Raw genomic sequence first — 16,649 nt, 5'->3', positions numbered from 1 at the left:
CTTCCTCCATTGTGAAATTGTTTTTAGGAGTACATGATTTGTCCTGAACAAATACTTAGGGGCTTGCATTGATTTGTTTCATGAGATTTCCTTGCCACCTGATTCTCCCCTATATATCTGTTCTTTGCCTATTTCCAGCAACATTTCCAGCTGTGACAAACAAGGATACCATTGCATTTCTTCACAATAGAACTCTCTTACAGTAATCATTATCCATTGACTTGGTGTATTGATTCTGGAGTCCCAAATCTTTCTGTTAACCTTTCTTTATAATTTACCAAAACATGTCTCCAATCTAAAGATTTCCTCTTTCCATCTCCTGACTTAAGAAGCATGTCAAATATGGAACACTGCCGTTCATCAAGTAGATGAGCTTTTTTAAATTTTTCAAATTAATACGGAGTAGTATTTCCATGATATGTCACAGCTTCAATAGTACATACTCACTGGTCCTCACGTCATTTTTCTGGGCATTATTTACACATAAACAGTAAATATATTTCATGTGTAATTAAATTAAATAGGGGTTCAAATCAACACTAAATAAGAGTAGTGTATAAGGAGATACGGAATCTTCAATATTGTCAGAAGACAGCAGATGATTATTACATTGGGAAGAAAAGATACAAGCAGTTGTACTGAACTATATTTCAGCACTTTCAATATTAATAATTCACAAAAGTTGCTAAATTAAATTCATTAAATAATGAATGAAAAGTAATCAAATTAAGCAAACTGTAGTTGTGAGTAATCAGAGGTATCCATGTTTGCACATAGTTTCCCATATGCAAAGAAATGTTTGAGCAGATTGTTATTTGTTTTGTTCTCTATGCTAGCTTTAGGATTCTGCCACAAAGAAATTCAGTTGCAATATTTGTAATTAAGACAAGAAACCGTATTCATTTGGGGGAAGCAGATCGAAGATGAGGGTTACCCACATTTAAAAAGAGAAGCTAAATTAAAAAAAATCCAAAAGATATAAAATTCATTTAAGATATTTAAAATTATGCAAGCAAAGATAGGTTATTACAATTCTAATTATACACAAAGTGTATCTGAAAATTAGACATTTTTTCAAAAAAATAATTAAGGGTTATAACAACTGCATTACTACTGATGCCATCTCAAGCTTCCTTTACAGCATTTAAGAGCGCTATCTTCTTAGACAAATCCTTTATTTTTTTTGTCAGCATAACTCTTAGTGATGTTGACTCTCTACCCATAGCAGAACATGTGACCAACTGATGTTTTCTCTTACAGCATTTGATTTGTTTTATGAGAAGGCACATTAAGTCATAATTAAAGCATTTTAAAGTCATCTTGATATTGTTCAGTTTCTGTATGCAACATACAGGTTTTCAGAAATTAATTTATTCATAGGAATAAACACCCTATAAAATGATCCAGGGACACCTGAATGATATCTGGCAAAAAAAATTACTAACCACAGGAGGTTATTTATAATTTTGTCCTTTCAGTTTAGTAAGTTTTTAGAAGCAGGAATTGTTTGGCATTATAAGCTCACAGAAAAATACTAGAGCTGCGACATGCTAACACACCTTTGTGGAAATGAAATGAAACTACTGAGTAGCACTTCACCTTTGTAGGTTACCCTAAGTAGAAATAGTACATCGTGAACAAAGTGCATACAGCACATATCTAGTCGATATTACTGATCCAAAATTAATAGAAAGTAACTTGCTTACCTGTCTGACACAGCATGCCTCAGCCACACATGCAAATTATTTTATTCACATAACTTTAAAAAACAGGTCTTCATTACCCAGAATAAGCATTTGAAAGGCAAATATGCATGCATAGCATTGTAACATTCATACCATGGTACTTTGTTCTAAAAATACAGAATCCATGAACAGCACTTCAATCTAAGAAATAGTTCACTGAAATTTCTTAATCTTTTAAATGATTTCTTTAAGAAGTGGAAACATTTAAAGAAATGTCTAATTTAGCATCTAAAGAAATTTATCAATACGTATTCAAGACTTTAGAAATTATCTCCATGATTCTGAGGGAAAATTTTCTTGTATCAGGAACTGTGAAGTGTGACCTGACTTCTCGCTGCTATTGTGAAGCAAAATACATGCATGTATCTGTCTTTCACAGTATACATCCTCCCTTTAGGACTGTACGCTCTCCAAGTAGTCGAAAAGTATTAAAGATAGCATAGATTTTGTTAAGGGTACAGTTTATGAAGAAAACATAGGATAGTCTTTCTTTTCGTTATAAAATCTTGTCCACACGTTGCAAAGACTTAATTTTATACAATTTGACAAAATCCTGTTCCTACTGAAGTCAACAGCAATTTAGACATTGACTTCAAAGGGGTACCAATTTTCATCTTGCAAGAAGACAAGTTAATTTATGTGACATTGCTTTTAGTTTACAGAAGTTAAGTCTTTGCATGTTTCTCTTATGCAGATTTTAATAATCTTTTATTCCTGGTATTATTTCCACCACATGTGGTTTACATTTTGAGGATAAAATTACAGAGCAAAAGAAGAAGAACTGAATTCTTTTTTCGGTGTTTCAAAAAATCAAATGCCTGGAAAGAAAGCAAATGGAAAAAATATTGTTTTGCCTTGGATAGTTCAAGCTTAGACACAGTTCATTCTCGATTTCCACTGACTAAAACAATGTCAATGAGAATTGAGGGCACTCAATAGGTTCAGGTTCTAAATCAACTGAAATAATACTCCTAAGACGAATAATGATCTTTAGCAGCAGACCATCATGAAGCTGTACATATATTTATCTACATTGTTCAAGGGTCACAGACATTAAGGGGATGATCTACAGCTTGGGAATGTGCACAACTCATGCCTGATTCTCAATTAAGGCCTAAAATCTCTCAATTTATGGCTATTCATGGATTATAATAAAACAGCCTGCTTTAGATATCACAATTATCTGCAGAGCAACAAGACAGTTATGAGACTTCAACAAGGCAAATTTATAGAATCATCTTCAACTTCCACTGGTCAAATATTTATTAGCAGTAAATGAGGTCTTACCTGTCACTGTAGGCAGCTGCAGTGGCAGTGGCAGGCTGGGCATACCGGTAGGCAGCATAACCACCCTGAAACACAAACTCACGCTCTAACTGGATTGCTACAGCACCTTAAATAACATTTTGCAAAATTTAGCAACAACCGAAAGAGTAATCTCATGCTGTAAGTTCAGTTAAGGGGTTAAATGCGCAGGAAATATGTCAGTGAATCGTTAAGCAGAATTTATCACCACAAACTTGTGCTTGTTAAGATTTGTCCCAGAGACCAGGAGAAAGCAATGAACTGTATTCATCGATGTAAGGTTTTTTACAAGACAATACTGTATTATTCCACAAGTTTTCAAGTAGCAATTGTTCTTATGAATGAGGTGTATGTATATTAATAAAGCAATGCTGAACTTAAAAGAAAAATTCAGCTAATAATCAATTCTTTTTTGTACAAAATATGATTTATCATGTCTGGTTGATTAAACCTATGAATCTGTGCACTCAATTAACTCTTAACGTTACATAGGTTTCAATTTATACATAAAATCATAATGAAGAAGCAAAATTCTCTTCTTCCATGAATTAACATTCACTTGTATGTAACAGTAATTGCAGATGTTCAATTAAGCAAACAGGACAAACAAACACACATTTGAAAGGAATTGTGTGCAGTGATGCGTTGATTATCAAACTGTGAAAACAGCAGAGCTTCCTGTTCAATGGACCACGGTGTTATATCAACCATTTCAAAATGATCTCAGCATGCCAATTAACAAACACAGGCCAGTCTCCACAGATAACACAAACACGATTTACGTCCCAATTAGAATTCACCACCCCATAATCCTCTGGGACAGGGGACTTTTGTATTTCCTTTCCCACCTTCCCCCACCTTAACAAAGAGTTGAATAAGAAAGTATCAGATCACTCAGCTTTGAATAAAATTCACTCTTTTCCTAAACTGTTCGCCATAACGGATTGATTTTTTTCTTTTCTTTTCTTTTTTTTTTTTTTTTTTGGAAGGCTGCATTCACACAAGCTGTTATGCTGAAGCATGAAGAGTAGGCTACAGTGTGTCAACCTTTACTGTAACAGGAGTACATTTCTACTGCAGGAACTTTTGTGGGGTTTCTATTTTGATTTTACAAATAAAAATTCACTCTTTCCAGAAAAAGAAATCTCAACTACTTTTACAAGCTATTTCCCCTTCTACTACTTTGTCTGGCGGAATCAATTCCATCCCCAATGTGTGTAAACCCTTGTTGGTTTGAAGATTGGAAGTGGGTTGGTTTGGGAAATCAATCCTTCAGCTGATAACGCTACGCCACCCTAAGAATAAACATATGTTTTACATATACTGACGGCTCATTAGAAACTCCCGGCTTTGAATTGTCAACTCGCTTGAGGAACATTCATTCTGATTTTTTTCAAGCGCTCGCACCAAGAACAGTACATTTACCTCCCGACTCGTGGTCAGCTCCCTGCCAGCAGCAATCGTGTCACACAACCGCTGGAATAAGGCAGGGGCTTTCATAATACTCTATACGCTCGCTCTTTTGCAGCGAGCTGCTTCTCTGTGCAAAGATGGAAACATTGAGACGAAATACTTTCTCATTTCAGATCATTTGATTTTTATAAACCAATAGAAAGCTATTACTGTCAAAAATGTATAATAGGCACATATTGCTCGCAGGTACGTGCATACAGGCAATCAGATGTCAAATAATGTCACCAAGTGCAAACTGAGCCAGTAAACTGTGAGGCTGAGGGATGATAATGCAAGCTGCACACTTGGTCTGGCTTCTGCTACAAGGAGAAAGGTGAGAGATGATACAAAATCATCCGTTCTCCCTTCTTGCTTTCGAGTGCTAAATGTAGCCCTTTTTTTCCCTTTTTTTTTTCTTTTCTATTTTTTTTTCTATTTTTTCTTTCTTTTCATTTTTTCTCTGAGTGCTGACATGAGGGAGTAAAAGTATAAAGAAGATAGTAAACTTGTTTGCATGATCCAGTCCTGAAAATGTGTGGCAGACTGCAATTCATTCTGCAGTATGGCATGATTCTGTTCGCCACGTGTGTGACTTCTTCACTTGTCCTGTATTCCATTTCTAAACCCCCTTATTTAAATGTGAGAGCCACTTCATTTCAATCTAACTATGCACATAATGCCTCCCACCGCAGTACAGAACTGAGAACGGGCCACCATGAGAAGTACCAATCTGTCTCGGCGTTCTTAATCAGACAAAAATGAGACAGGCTGTTCACACACTGGCTGGTTTTAAATCTGCGGATGGTAGACTCCGTGAGGATTGTTTTCCCTTCCTTTATTTAACTATCACTAAAAATTGGTCAGTCTGTGAAGACAGGCCCTTTCTTCCTTCCTTCCTAAATACAAGAGGTTCCTTTTCTGCTTACATCTTGATTTGCTTTCATCAAAGAACTGCTGCTGAGCAATGAAGCTCAACTCTGAACTTTATTGAGATGCTTTGCATTCAACAGTCAGTATGACATTTGGGAGAGTCCTGGAAAGACTGAGTCTAAAGCAATAAAAATAAAAAGAGATCGAAGTTATTGAATTTGCCTCAATTCTTTGGAGAACTAAAAGACAGGATGCATTTGGTTATCAGGAAAATCATAATGCCCTACCAGCCCATGTCATGATTTCATATTAATATAATTAACATATAATTGCACATAAAAACCTTCTTACACAAATTATTTTGATGGGGTTTGTGTACTGCAGTTTTGGTGTGGTACTAAGTTTTCTTATTGTTTTACTTCAGTTACTTTAGATGATTTATCATTGCAGCAACAAAATACTTGAAGGTACACTTTATATTGGGAATCGGGACGGGAATCTGATTCAAACCCCTGAACTCTAAAATTCTGTGGCAAGTTCTGCTTTACAATTTTTCTCGATTTTGAACTTGGCTAATATCTTAGATGAAGAATACACTAGTAATATTCACTACATATAAACTTCTGGAGTAATATATTAAATATTTATCTTCATGCCTTAGACTATATTCCAAAATAAAATATTTGGAACAAAATTATGTAATAATTACATAATAATAAATAATAATTTTTCAGTTCCTATGTTTTAGGAATGCTTTTCCCCCCTCACTCTGTACATTCAAACAGAAAGTACTGCTATGCTTTAAATTTTTATTTTGAAAATTCAGCTGAAATCATAAACTAAGCTAAAATAATGAAAAAATATCTACTGCCTTATCTGTGCTCCCATATTTGCTACTTCCAAAACAACGATAACACAACGATACAGCAGCTTACATTGTCTTAAAAAATTAAGTATAAAGCCAATACACTCACTGTCCAAATACAGAAATACATCTCACTGGCATAAAATACTGAATGGGACACTCACAACAGTAACTGTTGCATTTCATGGGATATGAAGAATATCTGTGATTTTGTGATAGAATCTGGAAAACATAATGCAACTGCTAGACTATTCTTATCATTTAGACACACAGAATCCATTTTCCCACATAATTATTTGAGTATTAGTATGATTTTACAAGAGTCTACATTCAGCGTAATGAGTTTTTTCCATCAGACAGTATGTCATACCTGTGGTAACTTATTGCCATACACAGGCTCTTGCAATACTGCTCTATAAAGAAACAGAAATTTAATGAATTGAATGAGTAAGGAAAGAAGGATGGAAATAAAAATGTAAGGAAGGAATTTAGACAAATTCCCCAGAGCCACTCAGTACAATTTTCGTTTCAATGTTTCATACATCTCTGTGGCTCAGGCAAATTGAAAAAAGAGCAGTGGAAGGTCAGTAGCCAATTGTTACAGAGAAATCTTAATTGATTTTAGAAAGAAATCACAGAAATTTTAGATAAGATATGATAAAATGGAAGTGAACAGAAAAACAAATGCATGTGAATTTTTAAGTAAAGTTTGTATATCTGTAATAAAAATAATTCCCACAAAAACGAGTTATATAAACACACATCTATAGAATACAAAACCATGTATACATGTGTTCACCTCCTCCTAAAATACCTAAATTATTTTTTTTATCTTGATCTCAAATGTACTGACAGTGTTTATTGTAGAGATAAACTAAGTGACTCTAAATGATGGGTATCTTTTTGGTTAGTTTTTCCTGTTCCTAACATATTTAACATTCTACGTGAATGGTGAGAATTAGTTTTCCTCAATTTTTACTTCCTATACTTCCTTTCACTCAAGGATCTCAAAGTATTTTCTAAACATAAATTACTCAAGGTTCAAAACCTTCTCTAGTATTGAGCATTATACCTGCCTTATTAGCTACAGATAGAGGAATAGGGTTAAAAATGGAATGAATTGTACCCAGCCCTGCAGAATATAGAAGGTAGAGCTAGTAATTTCCTCTTCCTCCACTCACTGAGGTTTAAACAGTATTTGTTCTGCTCACGGAGTAAAACTTTGACTGGGAGAATTGCAACTGAACGACCCACCACCACTTTGTGCTGGCTCAACTTTGGGAACAGGCCTATGTGAAAGGTTCAAGTCATTTCTCCACTTCTCATTTTGTTCCTGCAAGTCACAGGAAATGGCACATTCTTCCACTTAAAAACCACAAAAATCTTTGGTAATTAAAAGAAAGACTTCAGTGCTAACCGAATATCCTTGCTTTTCACTTTAGAAAAGCACCTTTAAGGGCATCTGCATCAATGGACTTCTACCTAGTATGAAGGGAGAGTTGCTTAGATAATCATATCTGCTTTTTCCTTGGGAAATAAATACATGCTCCACCCTCAACAGCATGCTACCTTTGAGCTAAAGGCGATGGCAGTAGCTATTGATAATCTTGTTCGATACTGCTGATCACCAGAGTATGCCTTATTCTTGATCAGCAGCTCAGAAAAAAAATCTTAAACCTATGTACTTGTATGTTGTCGTGGACCCTCACGCAGTATCACAGGTCCAAAGTCCTGAGAACAAGTTAGAAAATCTTACTGTGAACAAAAAGACTGACTAATGCACGTGGTTAAACCGCATTACCAAGGGACTTCTGAAGCTGGTGATGATGGAGTTTGGAAGTTTCTCATATTTCTTAGCCTTCCCACATTTTAGGTGTGGACTGAAGACTGATGTGTTCTGAAAACATTCTTTATGACAATGGTAAAAAAAATAATAACAGATTTAAGATAAAGCAGAGCAATAGTATAGAGATATTAGTCTAACTGCATATTTCTGCATGTTACTATTTTTGTTCATTTTGTGGAGTGTATTTTCTTGTTTTCACAGGTGTCAATCTTCATCTAGGAACTTCTATATTTGCTGGCAGGCAACCTTAATTCTCTTTTAATGACTTTTTCTCTCAGTGAATCAATACTTAATTTTAAAAGGTCTTCCTTACTTCCTAATCATCTCCTTTATTTTTCCTACTCAAAGGCACATTTGAAATGGAATTCAATAGCTCAGCTATTTCAGAAGCATTATTACGTTCCATATAGAACTATATGAAATATAGAATATATTGTATTACATCTAGAACCATGGCTGTTGATTTTTCATTTTAGACTGTACTTTCCACCTATTTTTATATTCCTGTTCTCTTCTATTCCTCTGGTTAGTATTAACCAACTCTGGCTATTTGCTGTTCTTGGCTCACCCTGCAGTTTTTCCCCAAGTAGTATCTTTCTGTGTCTTCCCTCCTTCCTTTCTACAAAATGTAGTCATCAAAGGCTATATTGATAGCTCATTATGAAAAGATTGGCATGGTCCATGTTCCTGTCAGTACGCAATGTAATCATATCAGAATGAAACCCCCTCTGATATACTTGTTAATGCGTATTTTTGGTTCGGCTTTTCAGTACTGTGTTCCTTTTGTTTTGCTTCCTGTGGTATTTTTAAGGTTCCTTTCTCTCCAATCTACCATTAAAACCCATATTGTTTAATTTGTTTGTTTGTTTGTTTTTCACAAAGCATTTGTTCTTTCACAAAGCTTCAGAGCTGTACTTAAAATGAAAGATGAGTAGAACTATGTCATAATCAATTGGGATTCAGTAAATAACTTGGTCCACTGCAAACTAAGAACTAGTACATTGTGAATTATAAGGTTTCTTTTGATTTATGCCAGTTTTCTCTCTATCTCTTTCCCTCCCCTGCAAAATGTTTTATACGCAAGCAAGAACAAATGTGAAGAAAAATGAATTATAAAATAATAAGCTTTGTACATTATAAAAAAAATTCCAGAAGAGTGTTTTAATTCTGTCAACTGCTCCAAAGGTAAATGTTCTGCTGCATTAAGAGAACTAAGAAATACCATCAGAAATACAAGGCTGCAACTGAGTGAAAACCGATGCACCAGTACAGTTATTCCAATTTCTAATCCACATGACTATTCCAGACAACTAAACTGACACTATATTAGAAATTAGTAATTTCTTCAGTATCTTCCTCATTGCAATCATTTTCCAAAAATGTTGAAGTCTGTTAGAGAGAGTGAGGCCACCTAAATATAATTTTGCCAATCAACAAAAGAGATATTCCTGTTTTTCAGCAGCAGTGGGGTCCAGAACTATGAACAGTTACATTAACTTTTAGTTCCCACCTATACTATCACAGTAAGGAATCCTGAGAAAGATGTCTTGTTGCCTTTCAGATTTTCAGGTTGGTAAACTGAGCAAAATGGATGTCACATTCCTTTGACAGTTTGAAGAAATATGAAAATTGGAAACCACACCTGAAGAAATTCCACGCTATGCCATGTATGCTATATAGCTTGAAAATTCAGCAGCAATGTGTTTAGGTGAGATTAGAGCAGCATACTACACTTGAGTAAGCCTTTGGCAAATGGGTGATTCTTATGTGTTGTAAGCAATATCTTACTGATAACATCACTAAGTACATAAATACATAGGGAGAGAATTTTAACCCATACTAATTTATTTTAAATATATTTTTAATCTACACAAATAAATTTTCAGATAAGCATCAGGCTCTTTCTCCGTCCATCAGAAAAACAAAACCTACTTCATCCATAAATTCAAATTGTTTTCCTTCTTTATATAAAACTTATTAAAAAAAATCTGTTCCTTCGGAAATAGTTCTGAAAGATTGCTGATAAGAAATACAAGGAATGTTTTCTAGCCTACCTATTAAATTTTTAATATTCATACCGATTTCAACTCATCCATCTCTTTGTATCTCAACAGACACAGTACAACAGAAGTACAGGTAGGTTAGAGAAAGTTCTCTGGTGAAATAAAGGTGATACCTATAACTTAGGTCCAGATTGCTTTATCAAAATAATAACAAATGTGAACGATTACTGGAGTATCAGGAAAATATTTTCGATCTACACATAGGGTATAAGAATTAATTATTTTAGAACAGTGAAATTCAGCCTCAACCACGTGAAACCTCTTGCATACTCAGACATAAGTAGCCTCCCTGTATACATTCAGGGTAAAAACTTCAGTATTGGCAAGAAACTTAAAAAAAAAAAAAAAAAAAATAAAAAAAAAATTAAAAGGAAATTGGTGACCAATGAGGTGAAGTAGGTAATGATAGATCCAGCACTATAAATCCTTACTGACAAATATAACCACTTCTTATATCATGAGCAGTCTCTACCCATTTTATTTAAATTGAAATAAGTGGATTTTAAAAGAGCAGATGGAAGTCTACTCAGATTACAGAAAATAGAGAGCCATATCTTAAACTTACTATGTAATTAAGCTCTACTATCACCATGGCACTTACGTATACCCAATGTTGCCTGGATTTGGGAAATCTGTATCTCTCCATAAAGTATTTTCACACTTCAGGTGTTAATAATACTCAGCTTGCCTTGATTTTTAAAAACGAGCTTTTGGGGATTTGCAGAAGAATGCTTCTGCTTTGTTTTTATTTTTCCTTTGAACTTCAATTTTGAAGGGAGACGCCCCTCCATACACGCACACACATTTTTCACATCTTTTTGCATTCATTCAGCATTTGATTGAAGAGTTAATTCAGCTCCACTGAACAATGATAGATGTAATGAACAGAAAGGTCTTCCAATGTGAGAGATATTCTTCTCAATTCTTTCTGACAGGCAAAGGATGGTAAATAGACAAAACAGAGTCAAGCTAGGCAGCAAACTTGTAAAAAGAATGACTCTGGTAATGTACAAGGACAGCATGCACATCAATGAATACTTACATAAATGTCTGCACCATAAAATCCATCCTGGTATACAACACTGCAAGGATGCACACACAAAGAAAAACATCCATATTAGTGCATTTCCACATGCAAATGCCACCAACCCCTGCACAGCTGAGGTTAGTCTTGTCACAAGAACAGAGGGAGCGGGGAAGGAAGGCAATCTTCACATTGGTTAAGGAGGTTGGTAGTAATTATCAGAAGTGAAACTGTACTGAATACATCATCTTATAATGTATGCCAAATGCTTAGTCAAGGAGAGGCAAAGCATGGCAGGATTGGAAAATACTTTTGATAACGTTTGGGGTTTTTTTTTCTTCTTTTCTAAGAAACCACATATTGGCAGCATTTTTTCTATAAAAATTTTCAGTGGGCCACTCCTGCAATCGGTTTTAACAAGTTAACAAAATGCTATCTCTTGAGCTACCACTTTCTTGTCCTGCAATTTTGTCAACCCTCTGAAACAAAGCAGTAGTTGTCACTACTTAGACGGAAAAGAAAACACAGCATAAGTTTATATGGTGAGAGGAATATGTGAAATAACTATACTGGTGGTATTCTACCATTGGGTCAAATCTCAATACGTCAATGTACACAGAGATGAGAGTATTCATAGCTACTGCATTGTTGGCTCGATACACATTTCCAATAGTGACAACAGGTCTGTTAAGAATGTCAAGGCGTTATTCTTAGAAAAAAAAGTATTAACCTTCCTCACTTTATCATTTTACAACTTTGGCGAACATGCCAATAGTTCTGAGCTCCCCTGCAGTTTTGATTGGATACATTACTACTACTTATCTGAAAAAATGCAGTATCGTTATATTGCTGTTAACAGTTTACCCAGAGACTGCTGCAATTCATCTAAGACAAATCATCAGTGTAAATAGTTCAAATTTTAGATTCTAAACCCTTCAGGATAAATGACATAGTATGACAAAGATGGTTTAAATGATTACACTAGATAAAACTGGAAGTACACAACAGTGGCCTACCAATTACACACATTACGCAAGTCCTGCAATTTTACATTCATTTGGCAGTTCTGCAACTTAAAATGGGTATTTCCAATATCAGAATCAACCCAAGCTGTTTCGAGAGCCAAATATGAGAGCACACAATAGGTCTTTTGCAACAATATTTTCAATTTAGGAATACTATTATCTAGAAATAATAGTTATTACCAAGTTGCTAGCCTAAGCTGTTTTGCAATTCCAACAAGAATTTTCATGTCAGAAATATAACTGATGTATTGAGGTCAATGACCAAAACCCACAGGGCTGAGCTGGTATGTGTCTAAGTCAGAATCACTTGAGAAAATCATAAATATGCATACATGCACAGAAACCACATTGATAAAACCACATTGACGATAAAGTTTGCTATGGAATAATAATGTGTGAAAATTCGGCTCCACTTAAATCAGAGTGTCTATCATTTGCTTCAGTAAGGTCAGACCTTTACTCATCTATTTTTCTATTTATTAAGTCTGCAGAGCAAAATATGCCAAACCTGGTCTACACTGGTAGCTTTCAGAGAGCTTGCTATTTACATTGTAGTGTACCTTCATTTTGGGTTTGACATTCTGATTCTTTTAAAACATTACAAGTTTTTCTTATACCTGTTTGCATGTAAGAAATAGAACATTCCATGTGACTGTAAGGTTCAAGTACACAATCGTGAACAACATGGAAGGAGTTGTATGGGTTGATATACAAATGATACAAAGTTTACTGAAGTTGGAGGCCCCTCAACCACAACCCTCAGCTCCTCTTATCTGTGTGCCACTCGTGCTGGGAGGAGGTGGAGGAGTTGGCAATGAAGGAGTGAAGTTGAGTCTGGGAAGAACAGCGGGGAGCGGGGGAAGGTGGTTTAGGTTCTGTCTTTGTTTCTAACCATCCAACTGCATCTTAATAGGCAATAAAAGAAATTAATTTTCAAGTCAAGTCTGTTTTGCCTGTGATGGTAATCGCTAAGCAATCTCCCTGTCTTTGTCTCAGCCCAGGAGCTTTTCCATCTTACTTTCTCCCCCTATACTCTTGAGGAGGGGGAATGAGAGAGAGCGCAGCTGGGTCAGGGTCTGGCAGCCAGCCAAGGTCAACCCACCACAGTACAGTAAAACATACCATTTTCGGTTATTATTAAACATTACTATTCAGAAAATAATGCTTTTGAGAGAATATGTGTCAGAAAGGGGACCTTTTTTCTTCCTCTTCTTGGTGATCTGTGGATGTAAATCAAAGATGTCGCAAGACAAATAGGGGCTGAAACAATTTGAATTCCCAAGTGCGTCTCGTTGTAATCTCAGGTAGGATACTTCATTCACCTAGGCCTTCCTTTTATATATAACGCGCAGTCATGTACTGATAGAAAATTATTTTGAATTCTAAAAATGCAACTGCTTGATAAATATCATACCGAAGGAAGCACCTAACACTAAAAAGAGACATAAATGCATGACTCCATCATTAAACAGAGTTAGTATTAAGATGAAGCGACAGAATCAGGCAAAAGAGTATATCCCAAGCAGGACAGGCACCATGAAAAGATATCAGCTGATTTTGTCTTATTTCCTCCATATGGTCTTGTAGTATGATAGTGATGTTAAATATAAAATCATCTGCTTCTTTTGAAGTTTGAAGAAAAGTAATTCTTCACACTTTCATAGATTTTTCAGAGAATATTTTCTCTATTCACTGTCCTTGTCATTTGTTGACTTCCGCGAGTGAATCTTACCAGAGGAGTCAAATGTACTTTCTAATAGCACCCTTCATCAGAAGGACAAAGTGTAAACCATCAAGAGCTATGTTTTGCTCTTGTGCTTTTCTTTCCTTCAGTATATAATTTTCCAAAGGGTAATTTGCTTGGCTTATCATCCCCTTTTCTCTCTCCGAAGCTGTAGGCAGAAAACAGATGATAAGTCTCAAGCATGGGAACAGACTGAATGCATCACACAGGGACCCATCACACCACAGCTCCTTTTACACTTTATATGCAAAAAATTGTCTTGGCAGACAGATAAATCTTGAGTTCCTTGTAAACCAACACAGATCTGGAAATAGCCACGTTACTGAAATCTGAATTACTTCACCCAGGAATGGTTGATATGTTAATGCGCTACCTGGAGGCATTAAAATAAGAACAACAAATTGTGGGGATTTATTCAGTTGTATTTTATGATTTTATTGTGCTAAGGAAAACTCAAAGAAGAGAGAAATCTTGATTTAATAAGAAAATGTGCATCTAAATAACATCAGAAGTGGTAATCATGTCCTGAAATTATTTTTTCTATCAATATTAAACTCTTTTCTCACCAACTATTATACAGCTGCTTTAGCATGATTTTAGCTGCTGTATTTTAGTCTCTGTGTCTTATAATAATTTTTTGTAACTATATTAAGAAAAACTCTTTACTAGTTTAGATTCCACCTTTATAATATCCAGGGAGGAATACATCTGTCTTCATTATAATTTTTCTATCCTCATCTTTCAAAAGGATTGGGTTGGATAATCTATCAATGACATAGGAAGACAGTTCTTGACTGCACAAATCTTAGTTCAGTAACTTCATAGCAGCTGAGTATATATGGCCCTCAGCCATACACACGATCTGCACAAGTTAACATAAATAACCTAAGGCAGATTAAGTGCGTGGAGCGATTGATTCAGTGTAACAAACAGGCATTACAATCATGATTTCATTCATTGTGATAGGAATCATGGTTATAGTTTGCTATTTTCCCTCCATCACAAGTAAGAGAAAGCACCTGAAGAACAAAAGTTCTCAGTTTTCTGATTGCTGGTAGTCACCTTCACCGTCCTGTGCATATTTTCCAGTTTTGGGTCACCTTTTATATGAAGTCTTCATAAAAGAAATAGAAGAAACGCAACTACAACCTTATTTAAAATAAACCAAAGAAAAGACTGAGAATTAAAGTAACACTTTTCAACACCCTAATAACACAACTTTCACCGTTGTAAATACACAACTGAAACTCTTGTATGAGGCTGTTTCAACTTTTTAGAATGTTCTCTAATTCCAGGTTCTTGTCTTTCCAGTTTCAACGTCTTCTGCAACGAACAAGTTATATTGTCTGCTTTGGAAAATTAATTGAGGGCATTGCTGCAGAGAACAAAGCTGGAAGACATAAATCACTATGTGCTGGCAAAACACATTTTTTGTTCTAACAATTGCATATATATACATACACATATATAAAGCACAAAGTCCAATGTAAGAGGAAGTTTCTGTGAGCCAAAAGAAATGTAATGGAAAAGACCATAACCACCACAGTAGACGTAGTAGCTTATATTAATTATCCCTTTTTCTTAAATTCTGAAGAAGATGTTGGAAAAGAAAGCTTCTTTCGCATTTTGAATCTCTTAGAATGTAGCACTTCAAAACAATTCTTTTCACAAAGGGGAGCAGATTCTGAATAGTCTCTGTTACTTCACCACCACCCTCCCCAACTTCACAATTTTATTTAAGGTTGGGGGAGGAGGGGTATTCTTCTTTTCAAAGAGAAAAACCCCATATGGCTATCCCCTGTTTTCCCAGGAAAGACACCAGAAGTGAAGATATGGGCTGAAAGCTAATTTTCTGTTAGCTTCATCAGAACTGGAAGGAGCAGAGGAGACAAGGTCATCACACACCAAACTTGTGAAGAACTTGAGGCAAATGATGCTGGAATAGAAGGGCTTCTCATTAGTTTTACTAATACTGCTATCTACTACTACTATCTGCTATGCTACCAGATATATAGTGACACGTGCTTTTCTTGACAGCAGTATAAAGATGGAACATCATATTCATGATGCTTTACTATTTGGTGAATGATTTTCAAGAATGCCGAGGTACTAATTGCTGCAGAATTCAAAAGTGACTACAGGTAGCAAAATCAGATCACCTGCTTTCAGTAGTTTGCCAAAGAAAGCAAAACCTGCTTCTTTCTCCTTTCTTTTGGCAATGTAAGTACTGCTAACTGCATCCAAAATCTGTCATAAGAGTACGTTTACTAGTAGTTTCTGCTTTATTAGGGCATTTCTTACACCATTAGTAGGCACTTGGTCAATAAAATAGATAAGCCTAGAAAGACACAAATCAAGCCAAGAAGACAGTGGTTTTTACATCGATGTCTTTTTCTTTTTTTTCTTTTCTTTTTTTTTTTTTTTTTTTATCGTTTAAAAATTATTTTGTACAAAACACTATCTAGTACCCAAAAAGAAGCCTGCAAGAAAGGTCAAAGAAGCAGTAAGCTCAAATCCTCCCACATGGAAGCTGCTCCAAGAAATAAGGTCAGCTTAATATAGTAACTGCTTTGCTCCTCAACCAAGTCACCAGTCTTTCTGTGAAGTTCCCGGAGCTCCCCTTGAGATAAGCAGGCAATAGCTCATAGCTCACAGCTACATCCTCCTATACGGACGGGCTCTGCTCTGCATGAACCTCTCATGCCATACA

General features: G+C 35.4%; 1 protein-coding gene across 26 annotated transcripts in view; it reads right to left on the bottom strand.

Annotated features, from left to right (window-relative positions):
- RBFOX1 (RNA binding fox-1 homolog 1) overlaps positions 1-16,649 on the bottom strand; it is a 1,352,985-nt gene that overhangs the window by 31,065 nt on the left and 1,305,271 nt on the right. For 22 of the 26 annotated variants that reach the window (XM_049791518.1, XM_049791517.1, XM_049791521.1 and 19 more), the window contains 2 exons: positions 11,189-11,228; positions 3,033-3,097 (listed from right to left, as the gene is read on the bottom strand). In XM_049791518.1, the coding sequence (XP_049647475.1) occupies positions 3,033-3,097; positions 11,189-11,228 (105 nt within the window). The remainder of the gene's footprint in view (positions 1-3,032; positions 3,098-11,188; positions 11,229-16,649) is intronic. The other 4 variants (XM_049791524.1, XM_049791525.1, XM_049791523.1 and 1 more) reach the window with 1 other exon arrangement.

The sequence above is a fragment of the Accipiter gentilis genome, chromosome 33 (assembly GCF_929443795.1).
Source record: "Accipiter gentilis chromosome 33, bAccGen1.1, whole genome shotgun sequence".
In the NCBI taxonomy this organism is placed as follows: Eukaryota; Metazoa; Chordata; class Aves; order Accipitriformes; family Accipitridae; genus Astur; species Astur gentilis.
The sequence above is the reverse complement of the archived record's forward strand: the minus strand, read 5'-3'. Positions and strand labels throughout refer to the sequence as shown.